We start from the raw sequence: 19409 nt of genomic DNA on the forward strand, positions 1-19409 counted from the left end.
TTAATTTTTGCATATATTTTTTATATTTAATAAATTTATAATTTTTATATTTATATATCATTATATCATACCACGTATTTAATTTTAATTATTAAATTTTTATTCTTTTTAAACATTAACCATTCATTTTATTTTTGTCTTATATTAATATACAATTATATCTAACATATATATTACTAACTGACTAATTGTCGATGCCTCTTGAAAGAGAGATATCCTGAACCAGTAGACAATGGGGCCGCAAATTACGAGAATGTATTTTTTTCTTTGAAAATTTATGATAAAATAAAGAATATTGGTAGAACAATTCCAACGTTTCACTTTTATAAAAATTATAATATTCAAATGTTACAGAAAAATTTAAACTTTTCCTTTTAACATTTTATAGCCCAATTTTAATTTATTTTAAAAAATTGGCGGAACCGGAGGGAAGATGGATTTAAAGAATGAATAATAGATTTGATACGTTTGAAATTTAGTCTTAGATTAGTGGAAAAGAAATATTACCGTTTTGTTCAAACCAAATCAATTATGTTTTATTCAAATCAACACCGTTTTCTTAAACAAAATTCAAAAAAATGGTTGGTTCTGAAATCATCCATGACCTAACACTCAGGCATCCCACGCGAGCAAAAAAATGGCTGGAAATCAAAACTGGAGCTATAAAATGCAAAAAGAGAAATGTTTAATTTTTTTTAAATAGATTGGAATTTGTCTTATAATATTTTGTACGTTGGTATTCAATCGTTATAAATATGAAAAGTTGGAATTTGTTTTGCCAATAACTCTAAATTAAATGGACTGTTTTTACTTTTAAGCATGATGAGCTACTTACTTTTATTTATTTTAAGTGAAATATAAGATTAAGCATTTAATTTGAATTTTAAAAAATATCCATCTTTTATTTCTGGATCCGGCAGAAGCTGGAACTATGAAGCATAACCATCTGAACCGTTCTGAAACCGCCTGAAGAGCGGTTTAGGGCCCATTTCATTTCTTTTTAATTGTAAACCAACAGTTTCGAACCACAACCGCCAGTTTGTAAATAGCGGCCACCTCTGGTCAACTGTATAATTCAATGCCTTAAAATGAATGTTTTTATTTAGAAGTCCATCTTCACGTGATTGAAATACGCATTTGTACATTTAATTTGGCTTTATTAGAGTCTGTATGCATATTAAACTTAAAAATGTTTTATAAAATAAAAAAATTATGTATCCAAAAAAATCAGCTCCAATCCACATAAATGCAAAATCAATCAAATAATAAAATTTAAATTAAAGCCGAATATGATTATTCCTAAATTTTTATAGGTAAAACTCATCTTAAGCATGCTCAGACAAGTTAAGTATAGTATAATTAAGCATATTTTTGGTGCTTAATATTCTTTTTAAAGATAGAATATAGTAATTGGTAATTGATTTTTTCAAGAAAAGAAAATACAATACCCAAATAAAGAAAAAGCTGATTTTTATAATGGGCCCGTATGGGCCCATTTAATTGTGGCCCGTGAAATTAATAGAGAGAGAAAGGTTATATATCTTGGTGGTAGATGAATATATTAATGGGCTGGACTTGAACGGATCCGGGCCTAACTTAGATAGACTTGACTTTCTAAAATGCAAGTCCAAACACGGCTCAGGCTCAATTTTGATCCAATATTTTACCTGACATTTACAATTGATTTATTCAGGTTGAGGCCATGTTCTTTCGGACTTATATTGAAAAGTAATCAATGTTATAAATTTTAATACATCGAGAGCTTAAATGACTAAGAAAAAATTTAATTAAATTGCCAATTATATAGCACTTGTATTGTTTTTAATCATTTTTGAAGATTTTTATACCTTATGTCTTCATTTTTTAAAATAATCAATTAAATTGGCAACCGGTACTGGATAGTGGATACAATTTAAAAAACACTAGTTGAAGCATTTTCCAAAATAAGTTGGTGTAATAACGAACAGGAGAAGTTACCGACTGCTCTTGCACCTAAAGAAATGTCATAACAAGTGTGCTTCATAAAATTCAATTCAAACTTCTAAAAATGTCATAACAAACGGCAGGAGCCAGGAGTTTATTTTGCTATTAAATAAAATTATTAAACTTTTGATATTAAACAACTCTTGGGGTTTTTTTTTTTGATAATTGAGAAGGGGGAGCGCTTGTGGGAGCAATAGAACCCACGACCTCGACAGTTTTCTGTCCAGCGCTTACACCAGTTGAGCTATAACTCATTGGTAACAACAACTCTTGGTGTTGCTAAATTATAATGACTAAATTTCAACTATATTTAAAATTTATTAAATTTCAACTAAATATTTACGAAAAGTTTTTAGATAAAATACATATGTTTCAAGGATTAGGATCCTCTCAAGTTGATTGAACATGACCTATCATGCTCAATCAATCTACATCATTCATTTACAATGAATGGTGTAGATTAACTTAACATATTTTATACTTTTTTAATTTACACCATTCATTTTATAATGAATGGTGTAGATTGATTGAACATGATATGTTATGTTCAATCAACTTGAGAGGATCTTGATCCATGTTTCAATTGTTTTTTTCCCATATATTTTTTATGACATGACAATAAATTCTATACAGTTTTACACGCAAATCTACTATAAATACATAATTTAATCTCACTGCAACGAAAACTTATCCCGTGGGAATCAGTTTTGACTAATTCTTATTAGTTAAAAATAATTTAAGGTTTAATAATTCAAAAAAATAAACTAAAATTTAATTATCAAAATAAAAATGAAAAGACGGTAGCCTTTACGGTTTTAGCCGTGGTCCAAGCCTCATCCACGTCATATGGTCGTAGATTCGAATTCTATCTCCTTTCCGATAAGTCGAACGGTGGGGACTAGACTATTGGCTATTATTGTCCGGAATTACCAAATTCGTAGATTTACGAGATGTCTACATTTCCAAATTTAAAATGGTTAAAATATTACTTCAGTAAAAAGTAGTAACAGGCATATCCAAATGGTCAACTTCTCGTCTTTCTTACCATAATCATTTTTCGGTGCTTTCTAGGTTTTCTGTTATACCAAGGTTGCATATTTTGTTTGAATTTGGGGCATGAGAGTGCAGAGCGCCGACCTTTTTGATCCAAGAACAATTATGGAATCAGATTACCCACCTGGCACTGTTCTTGACCCATCCGGGTCTGACCCAGATTTTGCTTTTGCGTTCAACGACAGTAATTTCTCCGATCGGATTCTTAAAATCGAGATCATTCCCGATTTGCCTGACCACAAATCCGACGGTGATCCTTGTACTAGTATTGCTGACTGGGTTCGCAACCGTAAGCGAAGACGAGAGGATATCAAGAAAGAAACTGGTAATTTTTACTTCAAATAGTTGGTTAATTCTGTTTGAACTTAATATCTTGTTGTCTGAAGCTGTAGATAGTGTTTTTAAAGTTTAGTATATGACAGAGACGGAGAAACGGTGTTATTTTAAGGTTTCTTAGGGGAAAAATGAAGTTTCGTGTTCGAAACTTCAAGTGTCCGAAATGTTTCTGGAACGGAAACGAAACATGTTGATTGAATGAAGTGTTTGTGCTACCTAGATGTTAAGTATCTAGGTTGACAAATTTGATCTTTATTGATTGTGTTGGTTCTTTGTGTTTGATATTGATTTTGTGGATTGACAATATAGTTGCTCTGTTATAATTGTAGTAATTGTTGCTGCTGAGGTTATTGGGCAAAGTGAAGAGCAGATTATAAACATGCCGGACACGGATGATGCTGTGGTTTATGAAAATCAAGATGAAGAACCTATGGCTATGATTGAGGAACCTCCTATAGATAATCCGAATCAACCTGGTAACGTGTTGGATGGTTATCTGTGCTTTATGATTTTGTTGGACCTAGTTTATAGTCTGTGGTTTGCATGCATTTGCTTCTCAAAAATATCAAATTTTCATGTTACTGCAGTACTGAATTTAGCAAAATTTAGATTATACGAAAGTGTTAGAAAAATAAATGAAGCTCATTCTGCGTATAATAATCTCTGCAGATGATGATATCCCTAAGGACCCTAATAGTAACGATTCATCTTGGAACATGGATTGTTCAGCTGTTCTTAAAGTTAAGACTCTACATATTAGTTCTCCAATACTGGCAGCTAAGAGCCCATTTTTCTACAAGGTAAGGGGTAATGCCCTATTGTGTGATGTTTTTTCATTATTGGCCGCTGCATTGAACTTAATAGTAGCCTTTTTTCTCTTTTTTATTTGCAGTTGTTTTCAAATGGGATGAGAGAGTCTGAGCAGCGACATGTAACTTTACGTATACATGCCTCTGGTAAATAGCGTTCCTTCATTTTTCCTTTCTATTTGTGGTCAAATATGCTGATTGTTGGCTTACTATTAATTTTACAATCTGAGTTTTATTGGCTTTATCTTCATGTGAAACTGGCCTGATTAATGTATATTATATGTTGTCATCATTGATTATATTGCAATAATCTGTTAATCCTTAAGAAGAATTAACTTATTTGATTTGATTCTGACTTCCTTACTTGTTGTCTTGGAGCAGAAGAAGCAGCATTCATGGAGCTCCTTAATTTCATGTATAGTAATTCTCTATTAACAACCACACCTACTGCTTTGTTGGACGTGCTGATGGCAGCCGACAAATTTGAGGTATCTTCATGTATGAGATATTGTAGCAGGATGCTGCGAAATTCGCCCATGACATGTGACTCTGCCTTGCTTTACCTGGACCTGCCTTCTACTGTTTTAATGGCTGAAGCTGTTCAGCCACTGACAGATGCCGCAAAGCAGTATCTTGCTGCACGATATAAGGACATAAACAAGTGAGTCCTTTTCTTATTAGTAACTCCTTTTGCAGTGGGATTGACAATTTTCTTGTTGTTTTTAGTATTTTACTGACTTTATATTTATTCTCTTTGTTCAATGCGAATTTTTTTTTGATTGGGAATTGTATTTCTTAGCCATATAGTGCTACTGGCTGTACCCAGCTACTGTTTCTTAATAGATGTGAAATGGGTTATGATGAGCCTATGTTTTTTTCCATTGGCTACTTGCTGTTCTGATTTTTAGTCGGACGAGTGAAAAAAATTTACTTGCTTTTGTCCTTTTTATTACAAATATTTATGAATATAATTTTGTACTTAATTGTTCAATGCATTTTAATCAGGTTCCAGGAAGAGGTTCTTAACTTGCCCTTGGCTGGTATTGAGGCAATATTATCCAGTGATGTTCTGCAGGTAGCTTCAGAGGATGCTGTGTATGACTTTGTGCTCAAGTGGGCACGTATTCATTATCCCAAGCTGGATGAACGGCGAGAAGTCCTTGCCACACGCCTCGGCAGACTGATACGTTTCCCATTTATGACTTGTAGAAAACTAAAGAAGGTCTTAACTTGCAACGATTTTGATCCCGAACTTTCATCGAAGGTTGTGCTTGAGGCACTTTTTTACAAAGGTGAGACACCATATCGGCAGCGTATTCTCGCTGCAGAGGAGGCTAATGCCACTTATCGACGATTTGTAGAACGTGCATACAAGTATCGACCAGTTAAAGTGGTGGAGTTTGAAACGCCACGTCAGCAATGTGTGGTGTACCTGGACTTAAAACGCGAGGAGTGTGGGCATCTGTTTCCAACTGGACGAGTATATTCTCAAGCGTTTCACTTGGGCGGGCAGGGATTTTTCTTGTCGGCACACTGCAACATGGACCAACAAAGCTCGTTTCATTGCTTCGGACTATTTTTGGGAATGCAAGAGAAGGGATCTGTAACATTCGCTGTTGACTATGAATTTGCAGCAAGATCAAAGCCGACCGAGGAGTATGTGAGCAAATACAAAGGTAACTACACGTTCACCGGAGGCAAAGCTGTCGGATATCGGAACTTGTTTGGTGTACCCTGGACAGCATTCATGGCAGATGACAGCCTCTATTTCATCAATGGCATTCTCCATCTCAGGGCGGAGCTTACCATTAGACAATGAATCCGTCTTCATGATGACCCCTTTTTTGCTTTTCGGCCAGTAGGCATTTTATTTATCAAAATGCACTAGGACATGTTAGGTTCTTGAACCAGTGTTATATTGCTGTCTATATTTTTATAAAGAATCATCCGAGATGCGTTTGCTTTTATTAATCTGTATAGATGAATATTAGTTATATGTTCAAAATTTATACTCATTACATTAACATATGGATACCAATTGCAAAAGTGTGCAGTCGGTTCAAATTGAACTGAATCGAACTCAATTATTTTTTCAGATCTAGTTGAACCAATCTGTTTGGTTGGTCTATTTATTTCGATTTTTGATTATTATGTTTTAATAATCAAACTAAATCTAAAAAATCAAATTACTTTTAATGTTAAATTAAATCAAACTAAATTTATCGGTTAAGTAACGATCTATGTTTTCTTGACTGCCTAAGAAACTCCTGCTTCTGGAGGACACTTATTGCTTTTGGCTACATCATCATCAAAAATCTAGCTAATGCCTTCTGAAATGGTAGCACAAAATCCCTACTTCATCATGCACCATGATGAGGTTCTAGGTTCCTTTTATTATTATAATCCTACTTGCTAATTTTTTGCACTACTAATAGTCAAAGAAACACTTGCTTCCCCATGTTATGATGGCCTTAATTTGTGCAAATCAGCTGAAATAGAAAACAAAAATAAATGTAGAGTTTTTAAGTTCCATAGATATTTTTGAAAACAAAAATAAATGACCATGTGCTGAGAATTTCCGAGCAATTGGAAGCCGCTTTCGATATAGCACGGAAACAAAATTACTGAAATGAGAAAGAACGGAGTTTTTTTTTGTAAGAATAGATTATAAATATAGAAAAGCGTTTCTGAAAACGTAGGTCCATAGGACTTGAAAAGTTTTCTTGGAACATAGGGCTTAAGTCAACTACAATGACTTCTGATTCCTTTCTAATATGGTCTGGTCCCATCTTAAGCATGCTTAGACAAGCATCATCATTCAACACAAAATTAAATCAGGTTTCCAATGCTGTCTTTATACTAACTATATGAACTTATTCATAAGTGTGCATCAAATATAGCTTACATTGTTCTAATTAGTCACTAGAAAATTACTATTTATCAGCCAAACAAATATGAATTTGAGTATCATCTTGTTTGTTCTTAGCTTATACTTTTCACCATCTCTGCAGAGAGTAGAAAATTACACAAGTGATTCCCTGGATACTTTCCTTCAGGATTCTGCTTTCAAGACTCTAGTCCGGCGCCATCCGCAAACAGGTTCTCTGTATAGAGCTTTTCTTCCGGCCAATTTGTCAGGTATGGAGGTTTCAATTGTACGTCTGAGAAGCCGAAGACTGTGGAATGTCGGTGCTAGTTTTAGCAGCTTCCATATTCCATCAGGAACCAAAACAGTGCCTCATGTCATGAGGCTAGCTATAGTGTATCAGAACTTAGGCAACTGGTCTTCTCAATATTACAATGTTCCAGGCTACTCGATGGCGACTTCTGTTGTGGGTTTCAAGGTTTTCGATGCATCAAATGCGACAAATGATAGTGCAGAGAGAATTAGTGTTGATACTAACGGAAGGGATATGGTAATTCATTTCTCGGACTCGGCATTTCATGGAAGTATGATCTCTGAAGTGAAATGTGCTGCGTTTAGAGAAGACGGGAGTTTTCGCCTTAGTGAAATGAAGCAGGGTAATGTATGTTATTCTCAAGAACAGGGCCAGTTTTCTCTTGTAGTTCCAATGAAGAGATCAGAAGGAGAGGGTCAAAGGAAGCGTTGGATTTGGTATGCATGGATGGTAGGGTTTGTAGTTGGATTAGGAGGACTTGGTTTGGTTGGATATTTTAGTTTTGTGTCGATGAAAGTTTTGAAGACTCAAAAGATGCAAGTAATGCAAAAACAAGCTGATGAAGATTTGGTTCTTCAAACTATTTGGATTGGTAATAGTAAAATGCCTTCTGCTACAATAACAAGAACACAACCAACCATCGAGACCGGAGATTTTCCGTAGCTCTGCATTATCATCTGTGTTAACAAATCTGTTGTAGATGAAGATGTTCAGATTTGTCTTGAATATGAATGTGATTCAGATTTTCTTAATTACCAACTCATGCATTTTTGAATCAATGTTATACAAGTAACCGGGGGAGTGATCATCCCTAACGACCTGCTTCATATGGATAACATAAAAAGAATGCATATTCAGGAGCATTGCCCTGCAGCTCCAAGAGCACTTTGATTTTGCGTAGCTAATTTTTCTCGACCATAAATCAGAATATTATATCAAAATAAGCATCGTCTTCTCATTGCACTATCAATTGAATCATTTCAAGAACCTCATGTAAACAGTATAACACCTAAACAAATAATCTCACTTCACTACATCATCACCTTGATATTTGAGGATCTCTAATACTTCATATGTAAAATACAAAAGATAAGGATGTGAATAATGGGACATCTTAACTATCTAAATATCGCTAGGAATATCTCAATCTCTTAGGTTTATAACTGTAACAAACCAACATCATATAAGAGCAAACAAACGTAGAAAACGAAAAAATAAGATTTCACAGGCACAATTTAGAATTGTTGCATTAAGCCAAAACAATAAATTAGTCTATAACACAGTGCATTGAGAGCCTTCAAGGAACAAAAACATAGATGCATATTTTTGATTGGTAATTCAAGCTGCAACATTAAGAAATCGTCACTTTCTATAAAAGACTAACATATTTTTGATTGGTAACACAGTGCATTGAGAGCCGGGCTCGAATTCCGATAGACTAACATTTTTTTCCTAATTACAAACCAATATTTGAAACTCACAAGCAAACTTTTAAATGTACACTCCATGAAACATACGCCCAATACCACTACAGAAATATGTAATATATATGCATTTCAAGCACTTCATTTTTAAGGGATTCAAAGCCGCTGACGGTAACATCATCGAGAGAAAGCAAACAAGTCTTATTGAAAGCATGATCGAAAGCTATCTTGTCTAACTAAAAAGGAGTAACGCCTTATGGAACTCAAGAGGCATGCATTTCTTATTAAAACTGTGACTAATGAATAATTGCTATGCCAAGGCAAGAGAATCCTCAATAAAACATTTTATCCTAATCCAAATAACAAAACATCAGTAAAACCCAATTGAAACAAAGAAGCAACCAGACCATGAAAAAGCTTAGTTGAAAGCACCAACGCCGGCATTGTTCTTGCGAGCAAGTTTTGTCCACTCAGTGTGGTATGCACCTGGGCGATCGATCCTTTCATAAGTATGTGCACCAAACAAGTCCCTCTGTGCCTGAACAAGATTTGCCGGTAGCCTTGCACGCCTATAAGTATCAAAATAAGCAAGACTGGCACACATGCCGGGCGTGCTAATCCCGGCTGAAATAGCACAACCTACAACTCTCCTCCAAGCCGCCTGCCTCTGGACCATCTCCCTAGCAAATTCCGGGTCAACAACTAAGCTAGCCAAATTGGGATTCCTCTGATAAGCCTGCTTGATCCTATCCAAAAACACCGCCCGAATAATACACCCACCTTTCCAAATCCTAGCCATCTCACCCAAATTCAAATTCCAACCCTTCTCAACACTCTTAGCCCTCAACAAATTCATCCCTTGAGCATAGCTACAAATCTTAGAAGCATACAACGCCTGCCTCACATCATCAATCAATCTCTTCTTATCGATCCCGCTCTTAACCGCCCCAACCTCCTCCTGCAATCCAGCCTCCTTCAAAATCTCGGCGGCGCTCTCCCTCTCCTCCTTCAAGCCACTCAAATACCTACAATCCAAAGAAGCAGCAATCGTCGGCGCCGCAACAGAAAGCTCAGCCGCTTGCTGAACAGTCCATTTCCCAGTCCCTTTCATCCCCGTCTTATCCAAAATCTTGTCAACCAACTCCCCATCACCATGCTCATCTTTAACCCTAAAAATATCAGAAGTAATCTCAACCAAGAAACTCTCCAACTCCCCCTTATTCCACTCAGTAAAAATCTCAGCCAATTCATCATTAGACAACCCACCAACGTTCTTTAAAACATCATATGCCTCAGAAATCAACTGCATATCACCGTACTCAATTCCATTATGAACCATCTTAACAAAATTACCTGAACCACCCTCACCAATATAAGTAACACATGGCCCATCCTCAACTTGAGCAGCAACTTTCTGCAAAATATCTTTAACATTATTATACGCTTCAAAAGACCCACCCGGCATTAAAGACGGCCCGAACCGAGCACCTTCTTCACCACCCGAAACTCCCATACCCAAATAAAGAAGCCCCCTCTCAGTAACTTCTTGAATTCTCCTCTCAGTATTCTGATACCATTCATTACCGCCGTCGATAATACAGTCACCAGCTTCCATATGTTCAGACAAAGCAGCAATGGTCTGATCAACGGGAGTACCGGCTTTGACCAAGATTATAACAGATCTAGGCCGTTGAATTGAGAGAACGAAGTCACGTGGGTTGTAATGACCGGATAATGAAAAGGGTCCTTCGTTCTGAGCACGGTGGACTGTCTCGTCGACTTTTGAAGCGGTTCTGTTGTAGACGGAGATTGGGAAGCCTTTCTCTGCGATGTTTAGAGCAAGGTTTTGACCCATGACGGCTAGACCGGCGAGGCCGATTCTCGATAGGGCGATTGAGGCTTCCATTGGAGATAAGAAAATCTGGGTTTTGGTTCAGAGGAGAAAAAAAAGAGAAGGGTTGGTGAGAGATTTGTGAAAGATGATATTTTTATTTAAGCAGGATTGAGAATTTGGTGCTGACGAGTTGGGCGGACTTGTCGAGATAGTGAAAGGGTAATAAGAAGCTAAAAAACTATGTAACAGAAGGGGGTGGGTTTGTGTTGGTGACCATCGATGATTCCGAGAGACAAATAAGGTCAATAATTGGTACTCTACGGCGGCGTTTTGGCCTTTGGAGGTAGCTAATTGGCTATGTTTGGTGAGAGTACTTTCAAAATAATCATGCTAATGTAGTTGCCTCAGTGTTTTGTTCAAAGTAAGCATACTAGTGACGTGGTATATCAATGGCAGCTGTTCAGTCACACTGTATATGCCACGTAATGAGGTGCAGTGACATGGCATGTGCCACGTTCGTGCAATATGCCACGTTATCAGGTGGTGATGATGTAGATATATCTTGTCTTATTCAAAACCAAACTAAACATGGTCATTTGCAGGAAGAGGCAAGAGATATGAGGTGATTATTTATTTTTGTGTAATTCTTTCAAATTTATATGGATGCTTAAAGTTTGTGGTTTGATCAAAACAGATAAAAATACTAGGATTCTTTAAACTTTCTAACTACTTTTTTTATGTATGTTTTTGATTAAAATGCCTACCATTTTTGCTTGCATATGAATATTTTGGTTCCTAATGACTATCCAAACTCAAGTGCAGGCTGAGCTATTCATTCTCAGAATATCTCGCAATAGCGGGGCGCTTGGACTTGCTGGACTGGCATTCGCTTCGAAGTCTTCTCCTCAAACCTACCATTGTGTGAGACAACTCCATTTCTCTAAAGAAAACATGTATAAGGTTCGCATTATAAAAGACATGTCATATGGAGTAATTGCTGTTGTAACACTGATACCGATGTTGAATCTTTGGTACCAATTGTCGTGACCGGTTCTTGACCGGATTGGTATGCGCAGCGGAATCGAAACCATTTGGTAGGTATTTAATAATGGATTTGATCAACAAATAACAATATATAGCAAAATAATAAATAACACAAGAGATTTACGTGGTTCTGCTTTAAAGCGTACATCCACGGGCGAAAGATTCGAGCCATCCACTAATCATCAAAAGGAGTACAAAATTGGTGGAGAATCACCAAATAGAGAACATCTCTAGTAAATATGCCCTTAGAAGAATAACCCACAAAGTATTTCTCTCTCTACAAGAAGTAACCCAAAAGGGTAAGAATTAACTTATATTCCTCACATCACACACACCCCCTTTTCCCTTATTCACATCAATGTCTACATTGTGTGTTCGGTTTTTGGTGTCTTCTAAAAGGTGAATAAGGTAGTGTATATATAGTGAATAAATAGTCTATATGGCATTAGGAATATTAATCCTAATTGGATTTATACTTCCTAATTACTCAATGACAATAAAGTTATCCTTCACCTAAATACTCCACAATAGAGTCCTAATCCAAATAGGAATTAGAATTCTAGGCATATTCCAACAATCTCCACCTTGACTTGAATTCTCCAATAAACTGTGATTACTGTTGTGCTCCACCTTCTCCATTTAAGTCCAAACTGAACTTATTCCAAAAGAGGTTCCTTGAGGAGGACCATACAAGTTTCAAGAACGTCTTGAACTTGCTGAAACCAAAATGACTTGAAGATTTACTATCTTCGGGTGTATCAATCAAAATTTCACGAAGCTTCGAATTTTGTTGGTCTTAAAACTGATACCAGAAACAAACGTCATTAGTAGCCTATAATGATTAAATCAAAAAACAAATGTTGAGGTCGTAGCATATCCCTTAATCTTCATAAGTCGACCAACCCAATGAGCATACATCACAAGTGCAGCATTCAATCTCACTTCATCGCCAAATAACCCATAAAACTCGTAGTTTTATATATTGAGATACCAGACATGTGCATATAGAAATCATGTTGAACATTCATTATTGCTCTAACCGTCTCATTATGCATCTTGCCCTTGACTGAACCAATATCCCAAAATTCTGCATGTATTGACCGTTACCCATAACTACACTCCACTATCAACTCAGTTGTAGACGGAAAACCAATTGAAATTGGCACATATGTGATATGAACAACCTGAATCTGCATAAATTTTGGATAAAAAATATTTTGCCTATCTCCAAACAAATAGGCTTATGAGCGATTCCATAGTGACGCCGTTTCAAATTACAAACATTGTAATCCATCTTATGTCTAAGATTGCTACTTAATCAAAACAAAATCTCTTTTGCAATATCATGATTTTATCAAAATCTGATTATGCCCAAACGAACTCTTCATTCAACAAACTCTTAAAAGTAATTTTTAGATTCAAATCACTAATAGAATTTCATGAGAGTATAAAGAGATTACCCCAATCATTCATCTTACAAAGGCTCTATAAAATCCTCAAATAGTTGTGTGTTTTAGAAAAGTCATACCTTTTTCTTTGTAGTTTAAAGTAGCATATTGATGTCCATCACAAAAAATCTCCTTAAGAATTTTAATACCCAAGTCTGTCTTCAATTGACGACTTTCGGCACTTCCAAATTTGGTGGCTTCTCTATCTCCAAATAATCTTCTTGTGTCAAGTAATTTCGTCTTGCGAAATCCTCCAAATAATACTTTGCCATAATAATCATAATCCAAAATTAAATCTGAAAAACCAAATTGGCTCTGATACCAATTGTTGTAACACTGATACCGATGTTGAATCTTTGGTACCAATTGTCGTGACCGGTTCTTGACCGGATTGGTATGCGCAGCGGAATCGAAACCATTTGGTAGGTATTTAATAATGGATTTGATCAACAAATAACAATATATAGCAAAATAATAAATAACACAAGAGATTTACGTGGTTCTGCTTTAAAGCGTACATCCACGGGCGAAAGATTCGAGCCATCCACTAATCATCAAAAGGAGTACAAAATTGGTGGAGAATCACCAAATAGAGAACATCTCTAGTAAATATGCCCTTAGAAGAATAACCCACAAAGTATTTCTCTCTCTACAAGAAGTAACCCAAAAGGGTAAGAATTAACTTATATTCCTCACATCACACACACCCCCTTTTCCCTTATTCACATCAATGTCTACATTGTGTGTTCGGTTTTTGGTGTCTTCTAAAAGGTGAATAAGGTAGTGTATATATAGTGAATAAATAGTCTATATGGCATTAGGAATATTAATCCTAATTGGATTTATACTTCCTAATTACTCAATGACAATAAAGTTATCCTTCACCTAAATACTCCACAATAGAGTCCTAATCCAAATAGGAATTAGAATTCTAGGCATATTCCAACAATTGCAGGTATATATAGTACACTTGTTGCTTTAACAGATCATAAGGAAACTCATCTCCTATGTATATATTCTGAATATGTCAAATGGCTGGACAGGACTGGGTAGAAGATCCAAGAAATCGAAGCACAATATGATTCGAATTTCATTAGGAAATCTGTCACTGTCATCATATAGGTACATATGATGCACTAATATGAATTTGTATTCATTGTACAGATATGCGTGTTCTTGAAGTATGTTGATATATCTATTTTGCAGCAGCAGACTTTTGACTGCAAATTTTTGACTAGCAGATCTCCGTTTCAGCAGCTGGGTGTTACCTATGCCAAGTACCTCAGTCTAAGGGGAACAAAATCCTATTTTGCTGCTCTATTGATTGTCCCTTGCCTTCCAGAACTGGAATTGACTAGCATGCGTTCTGATGAAGAACTTGAACAATATATCTCAAGCGAGTTGGACAAATTATAACTGATGGAAAGTCATAATCAGATCATTTTGTTCCAGATGCATAAAATGTGGATTTCCAAGACTCTACATCGGAATCAATCCTAACTGCAGCGAAGAGCTTTAATATTATCAGCGAGTCAACCTAATATTCTTCTGTTGTAGAGGAACGAAATCAAGCATTACAAGGGCAAAATGAAGACAGCATTAAAGATGATTCAAATAATGAAATTGACAATACTGCTGCATCTTCAAAAACAACAATTCCAACCCGGAAAATTTGCCATTTCATGAATAGATTCCTGATTACGTGGAAACTGAGCAAGTGTAGAACTGTCGACAATGTTTCTGAGAAAGCTTATTGTGGTTGCGATTTGAGAGACTAAAATCAGTATCATTGTTCGGGGGGTTGTACAATTGATCATACAAGTTTGCTGAGGTGAGACACATGGATTGGCTGTATCTCGCGAAGTCGTCAAAGAATGCTAGTTTGGATGAATTACAGCAGCAAAGACTACATACAGGCGGTGGAATGAGAGGAAGCTAGATTATTTGAGATTCTGAGCATTAGTCTCATAGTGCTGAAATCTATTCCAGTGGCTGCTAGAAGAAGTCTACCCGTCCTAGTCAATCATCAAGGACAGTTGCTTTAGCATTCCAGTAAGTTGGCCTCTATCCTACTCATATTGATGAATTTTTTATTAACTTGCTTCGATATAATATTTATTGCAGTGACCGAACTATCCATTTTGTACAAACCGGTTACCAACGTTTCATTAGTGATACTTCGGTAACCGAAGTATTATTTTCCCAAGTTACTCAATCAAGTATGGCCAATAATTGTCTATGTGGCCAACATATTGTTGGGTGTCCAACTTTATAGCGTAGGCAATTCGCCGGCCACATAGACAATTATTGACCAAAATTGATTGGTTAACCTCTCATAACCGCAAAAATGAAAATTCAGGCACTAAAATAGAATAAATGAACGTCGCCGTCGGTAATCTTTCTATAAAAAAAAGTGTAGTGTAGTGTAGTAGCGGTACAAAATACTTAACCCCATCTGCTCAAATTTTTTGTGATCTATCCTGTCACTTGTTAGACCCTACCTTGCGCAGGGCGAGCAAAAGATAGGTTGTATGGAATTAATCAGTAAAACCGATCTATTTTGGTCAAGTTCTGTTATAAGTTTTGGTTAATTCAGTTTGGATAATAAAAGAAATTGATCTGTTAAGAATTTTAAAATATGTATTATTCTTTATACTGAATTAACCGACTAATTTGGTGTTTAATTCGGTTAAACTGTTTTTGATTAAAATGAATAAATTAAGTCGGCTTGGTTAAAGAGATGATGAAATTTGGTTGTGGTTAAATCACCCTAATCTTGTGACTACTAAACTTGATACTCGTGTTGTTTTAGATTCAAGAGCTGCCCTAGTTTGACGGTTTCTTGAGTATCCAAGCCAAGAGAGGAGGCCATAGTCATAGTATATTTATGTAGAAGTGTGAAATTTTAGGTGAGTTCGTCATAGATTTTGTAAGCTAGAGTCATCCTCCAACCAAGTGTATAATTTTTGGGGCTAGAAAGAACAAAGGCTTAATACATAGTTTGACCCCTGAACTTGTACCCTTTTACCCATCTGACCCCCAAACTTAACGTCTCACCTATCGAACCCCTGAACTTGTTAAATAACCCGATTTGACCCCCGAACTTGATAAATTCGTAAACATTAAACCCCTCCGTACACAATTTATTCTAGAATGTTTCAAGTGACAGGTGGACACGAAGGGTTCAATATTTACATATTTATCAAGTTCAGGGGTCAAATCGGATTATTTAACAAGTTCAGAGGTTCGATAGGTGAGACGTTAAGTTTAGAGGTTAGATAGATAAAAGGATACAAGTTCAGGGGTCAAACTATGTATTAAACCAAAGAACAAAGAACAAGTGTAATAGCAATACCATGGAAACTACATATCTACATGCATGAATATCATCCATACAGTCTACTTTTTGACTTTAAACAGCTACTTGTATACCAACTTCCCTATAATTCTTTTATTTATTTTTAGTTTTAATTCATTCATATAAACAATGTATAATAGAGTATATATAAACAAAAATTGTCACTATATTAAATGAGGGCAAGTATGATATTTTTTTATGTATTAACTCATTTTATGTAGAAAACCTAAATTTCTTAATAACCGTGTTTCTCCTAAACTGTCTATCAATTTGGGACGGAGGGAGTAGTTATTAATTAACTTATTACAAATTTTAACTTTAATTAAATTAATTTTAAACTTAAGTACTTTTAGACATAATAAATTTAACATAGAAAAATAAAAATAAAATAATTCAAATTTTCAAATTTGGTTAAATTTTAATTTTAATTATCTTTTAAAAAGAATAGTTTTTTAATAGACTAAACAAATTTACAATTAAAAATATGTCTTCAAATTAAATACTTATACACAGAATTAATATTGCAACTAATTAAAATTAAAAAACCAGTTTATACAAATTAAAAACTCATTAAATTATTTTATCAATAATAATTTGTATGATATAAAATTAAATATTTAAAAAATAAAATTATAAAAACAAAATTAAATAATTTATAGAGTAAAAAATAAAAAATAATTGGCCTTCACTCCATATATAATGGTCTTTGCAGTAAGTAAACCCGGCCCTATACCAGCAACCCAATATTACCCAAGCCCAAGTAACCCAAATAAAATGATCAAATAAAAACATTAAAAGTTCAAGAATCATAAAAAAAAAAAAAAAAAAAAAATCAGAGCTGCAAGTTAAAGTAGTGGCTTAGAAATGGAGTAAAAGAAACAAATTAATAAGGAATGGAAGCGCAGCTCTAAATCACAAATAAAAAACATAAGATTGTTAAGTACAGCAAATACACACTCCATTTTTAGCAAATACACCCTTCGATTTGTTCTTATTTTCCTTCTTTTATGTCACCAAACACCAATACCTACACACCTTCTCTTTATTTATTTAATCTATTATTTGACTCACTCTCTCACTCTTTTTTAAATTTAATTTAATTTCTCTCTCTCTCTAATTTAAAAACAGACACCAAACATTACACCCCCCATTTAAAACTCACACCCAAATGCTCACTTTCTGGCATTCTCTTAAAAATACATTAAAAAAACTCATCTTTTTATCTTTTACTTTAATTTAATATTTTAAATCTCTGTCAACACTAAAAAGAGCAGAAGAAGAAGAAGTAGAAGAAAAAGGAATAAGACAAACTTTTTTCTTTGATTTTCTCATCATAAGATTAAGATCTCTAAACAAATTTAACAGCCCTATGAGAGCTTCTACTTAAACGTAATTTTTACTCACTCACCGGAATTCATACAGCCCACGAAGATTCCATGAGATGCAAGAAGCACCCCGGAGATCTCACCACCACCGTAGGCGTCTGCGCTTCATGTCTCCGGGAACGCCTGCTTTCTTTAATTGCCGCTCAGCTTCAAGCAGAAGCTCAATTGCCTCTCCCGTACTCTCACTCACGCTCCTCCGCCGCCGCCGCCGTAGATCATTCACGTAAATCTGATTCTGCTGCTGCTCCGACCACCGCGCAACCGCCTCCGTTGATTTTCCCTCGCTCTGTTTCGCCTTACGTGGCTCCCCGGCGAGAATCTGATCAAACTCCGAGCCATCATCCGCTCTTCTTTAGCACGCCTCAGGTGAACCCAATTTACAACAACAATTGCTATAACAATAACAATTACAGGAAGAAAAAGCACGCCAGATTTTCTCTGTTGACAAATCTATTTAGGTCAAAATCCGACAAGTTAAATCATCCGGATCCTTCTAGAAACTCTTCAAGCGGCGCCGTTTCGTCTACTTCTTCGCCGGTCTGGTTCTCTGGTATATTTTCCTCTTCTCGCAGCAGTAAGAAGCAATCTCCTAATTGTCCCGCCGATATCTCCGTCCGCCAACCTCGCCGGAGAATAGTAGATCGGGGAATGTCGCCGGCTAGAGGAGCGGATTCGGATGATGATTGTGCGGATCGGTCTCCGTCTGGAAGCGGATCTTCGGGGGAGTCAACTTCATCTCACTGGTCGAAGAGGACACCGATATCCGCACCGGCGGCAGCGGCGTCGGCAATTAGGCGTTCGAAGACTGGACACGTGTCGTCCTCGGGGTTAGCTTTTTGTTTGAGTCCCTTGGTTAGAGCTAGCCCTAACCGGCACTGGAACCAGAAAGGCGGAGCAGGAAGCGTAAGTTTACCGCCTGACATCGGCTATTCCGGTGAGATTAGGGTTCCTGCGAAGCCTCATTTGTCGACGGCGTCATTGTTTTGCGCGAATCGTTCGCGGAAGCTTTGCGATTTAGGCAGAGTCAATCTCAACCGTCCATAAACAGAAGCAGAAAATGGTTGACATTTGACCACCGGTGATATTTTTGAAAGTACGGTCTTGCCCCTACTCTTCCCATTTTACACACTTTAATTTTCGTTTCAAAGAATTACCCTTTTGGAAGTTAAAATTACAAATGGAGGGAAAAGGGTAAAATAGTTAAAAAAAAAAAGAACTTGTGTTGTTTATCATTGTATATTGGATTTTGATGTATAATTTGTGTATTACTATTTACATTTAAACTAATGAGAATTATAGTGAGATGAGATTATTGGCAATTAATTATACTTAATGATGTTACATAATTGTGGGTTATTTTCATAATGTGATGATTTGATAATTAGGTTTTTGGTTCCATTTAATTGAGAGATGATGTTTTAATTAAGGCCTAATCACTCAAAAACCCCTCACCTTTAAACTTTTTTTCAATTCCACCCCGACGTTGAAAATTTGTCAATTTTACCCACTTTTGAATTTTCCGTTTTCAATTTTACCCCAATATTTTAATTTTTGTT

General features: G+C 35.8%; 3 protein-coding genes across 3 annotated transcripts; 2 read left to right on the plus strand and 1 right to left on the minus strand.

Moving 5' to 3' along the window:
* Positions 1-2960: 2960 nt before the first annotated feature.
* LOC126679600 (BTB/POZ domain-containing protein At2g46260-like) lies at positions 2961-8139 on the plus strand. Its single transcript, XM_050374666.2, has 8 exons — positions 2961-3361; positions 3702-3848; positions 4042-4172; positions 4265-4328; positions 4563-4842; positions 5187-5674; positions 7136-7155; positions 7193-8139. The coding sequence occupies exons 1-8, from the start codon at positions 3100-3102 to the stop codon at positions 8021-8023; spliced, it is 2223 nt and encodes a 740-aa protein (XP_050230623.2). The 5' UTR covers positions 2961-3099; the 3' UTR covers positions 8024-8139.
* An 825-nt stretch (positions 8140-8964) lies between these two features.
* On the minus strand, positions 8965-10962 carry LOC126679601 (6-phosphogluconate dehydrogenase, decarboxylating 3, chloroplastic). Its single transcript, XM_050374667.2, has one exon. The coding sequence runs from the start codon at positions 10688-10690 to the stop codon at positions 9203-9205; it is 1488 nt and encodes a 495-aa protein (XP_050230624.1). The 5' UTR covers positions 10691-10962; the 3' UTR covers positions 8965-9202.
* Positions 10963-17441: 6479 nt separating this feature from the next.
* LOC126679602 (uncharacterized) lies at positions 17442-19172 on the plus strand. Its single transcript, XM_050374668.2, has one exon. The coding sequence runs from the start codon at positions 17905-17907 to the stop codon at positions 18895-18897; it is 993 nt and encodes a 330-aa protein (XP_050230625.1). The 5' UTR covers positions 17442-17904; the 3' UTR covers positions 18898-19172.
* Positions 19173-19409: the final 237 nt, after the last annotated feature.

This window comes from Mercurialis annua, linkage group LG4 (genome assembly GCF_937616625.2).
Source record: "Mercurialis annua linkage group LG4, ddMerAnnu1.2, whole genome shotgun sequence".
NCBI classification, from domain to species: domain Eukaryota; kingdom Viridiplantae; phylum Streptophyta; class Magnoliopsida; order Malpighiales; family Euphorbiaceae; genus Mercurialis; species Mercurialis annua.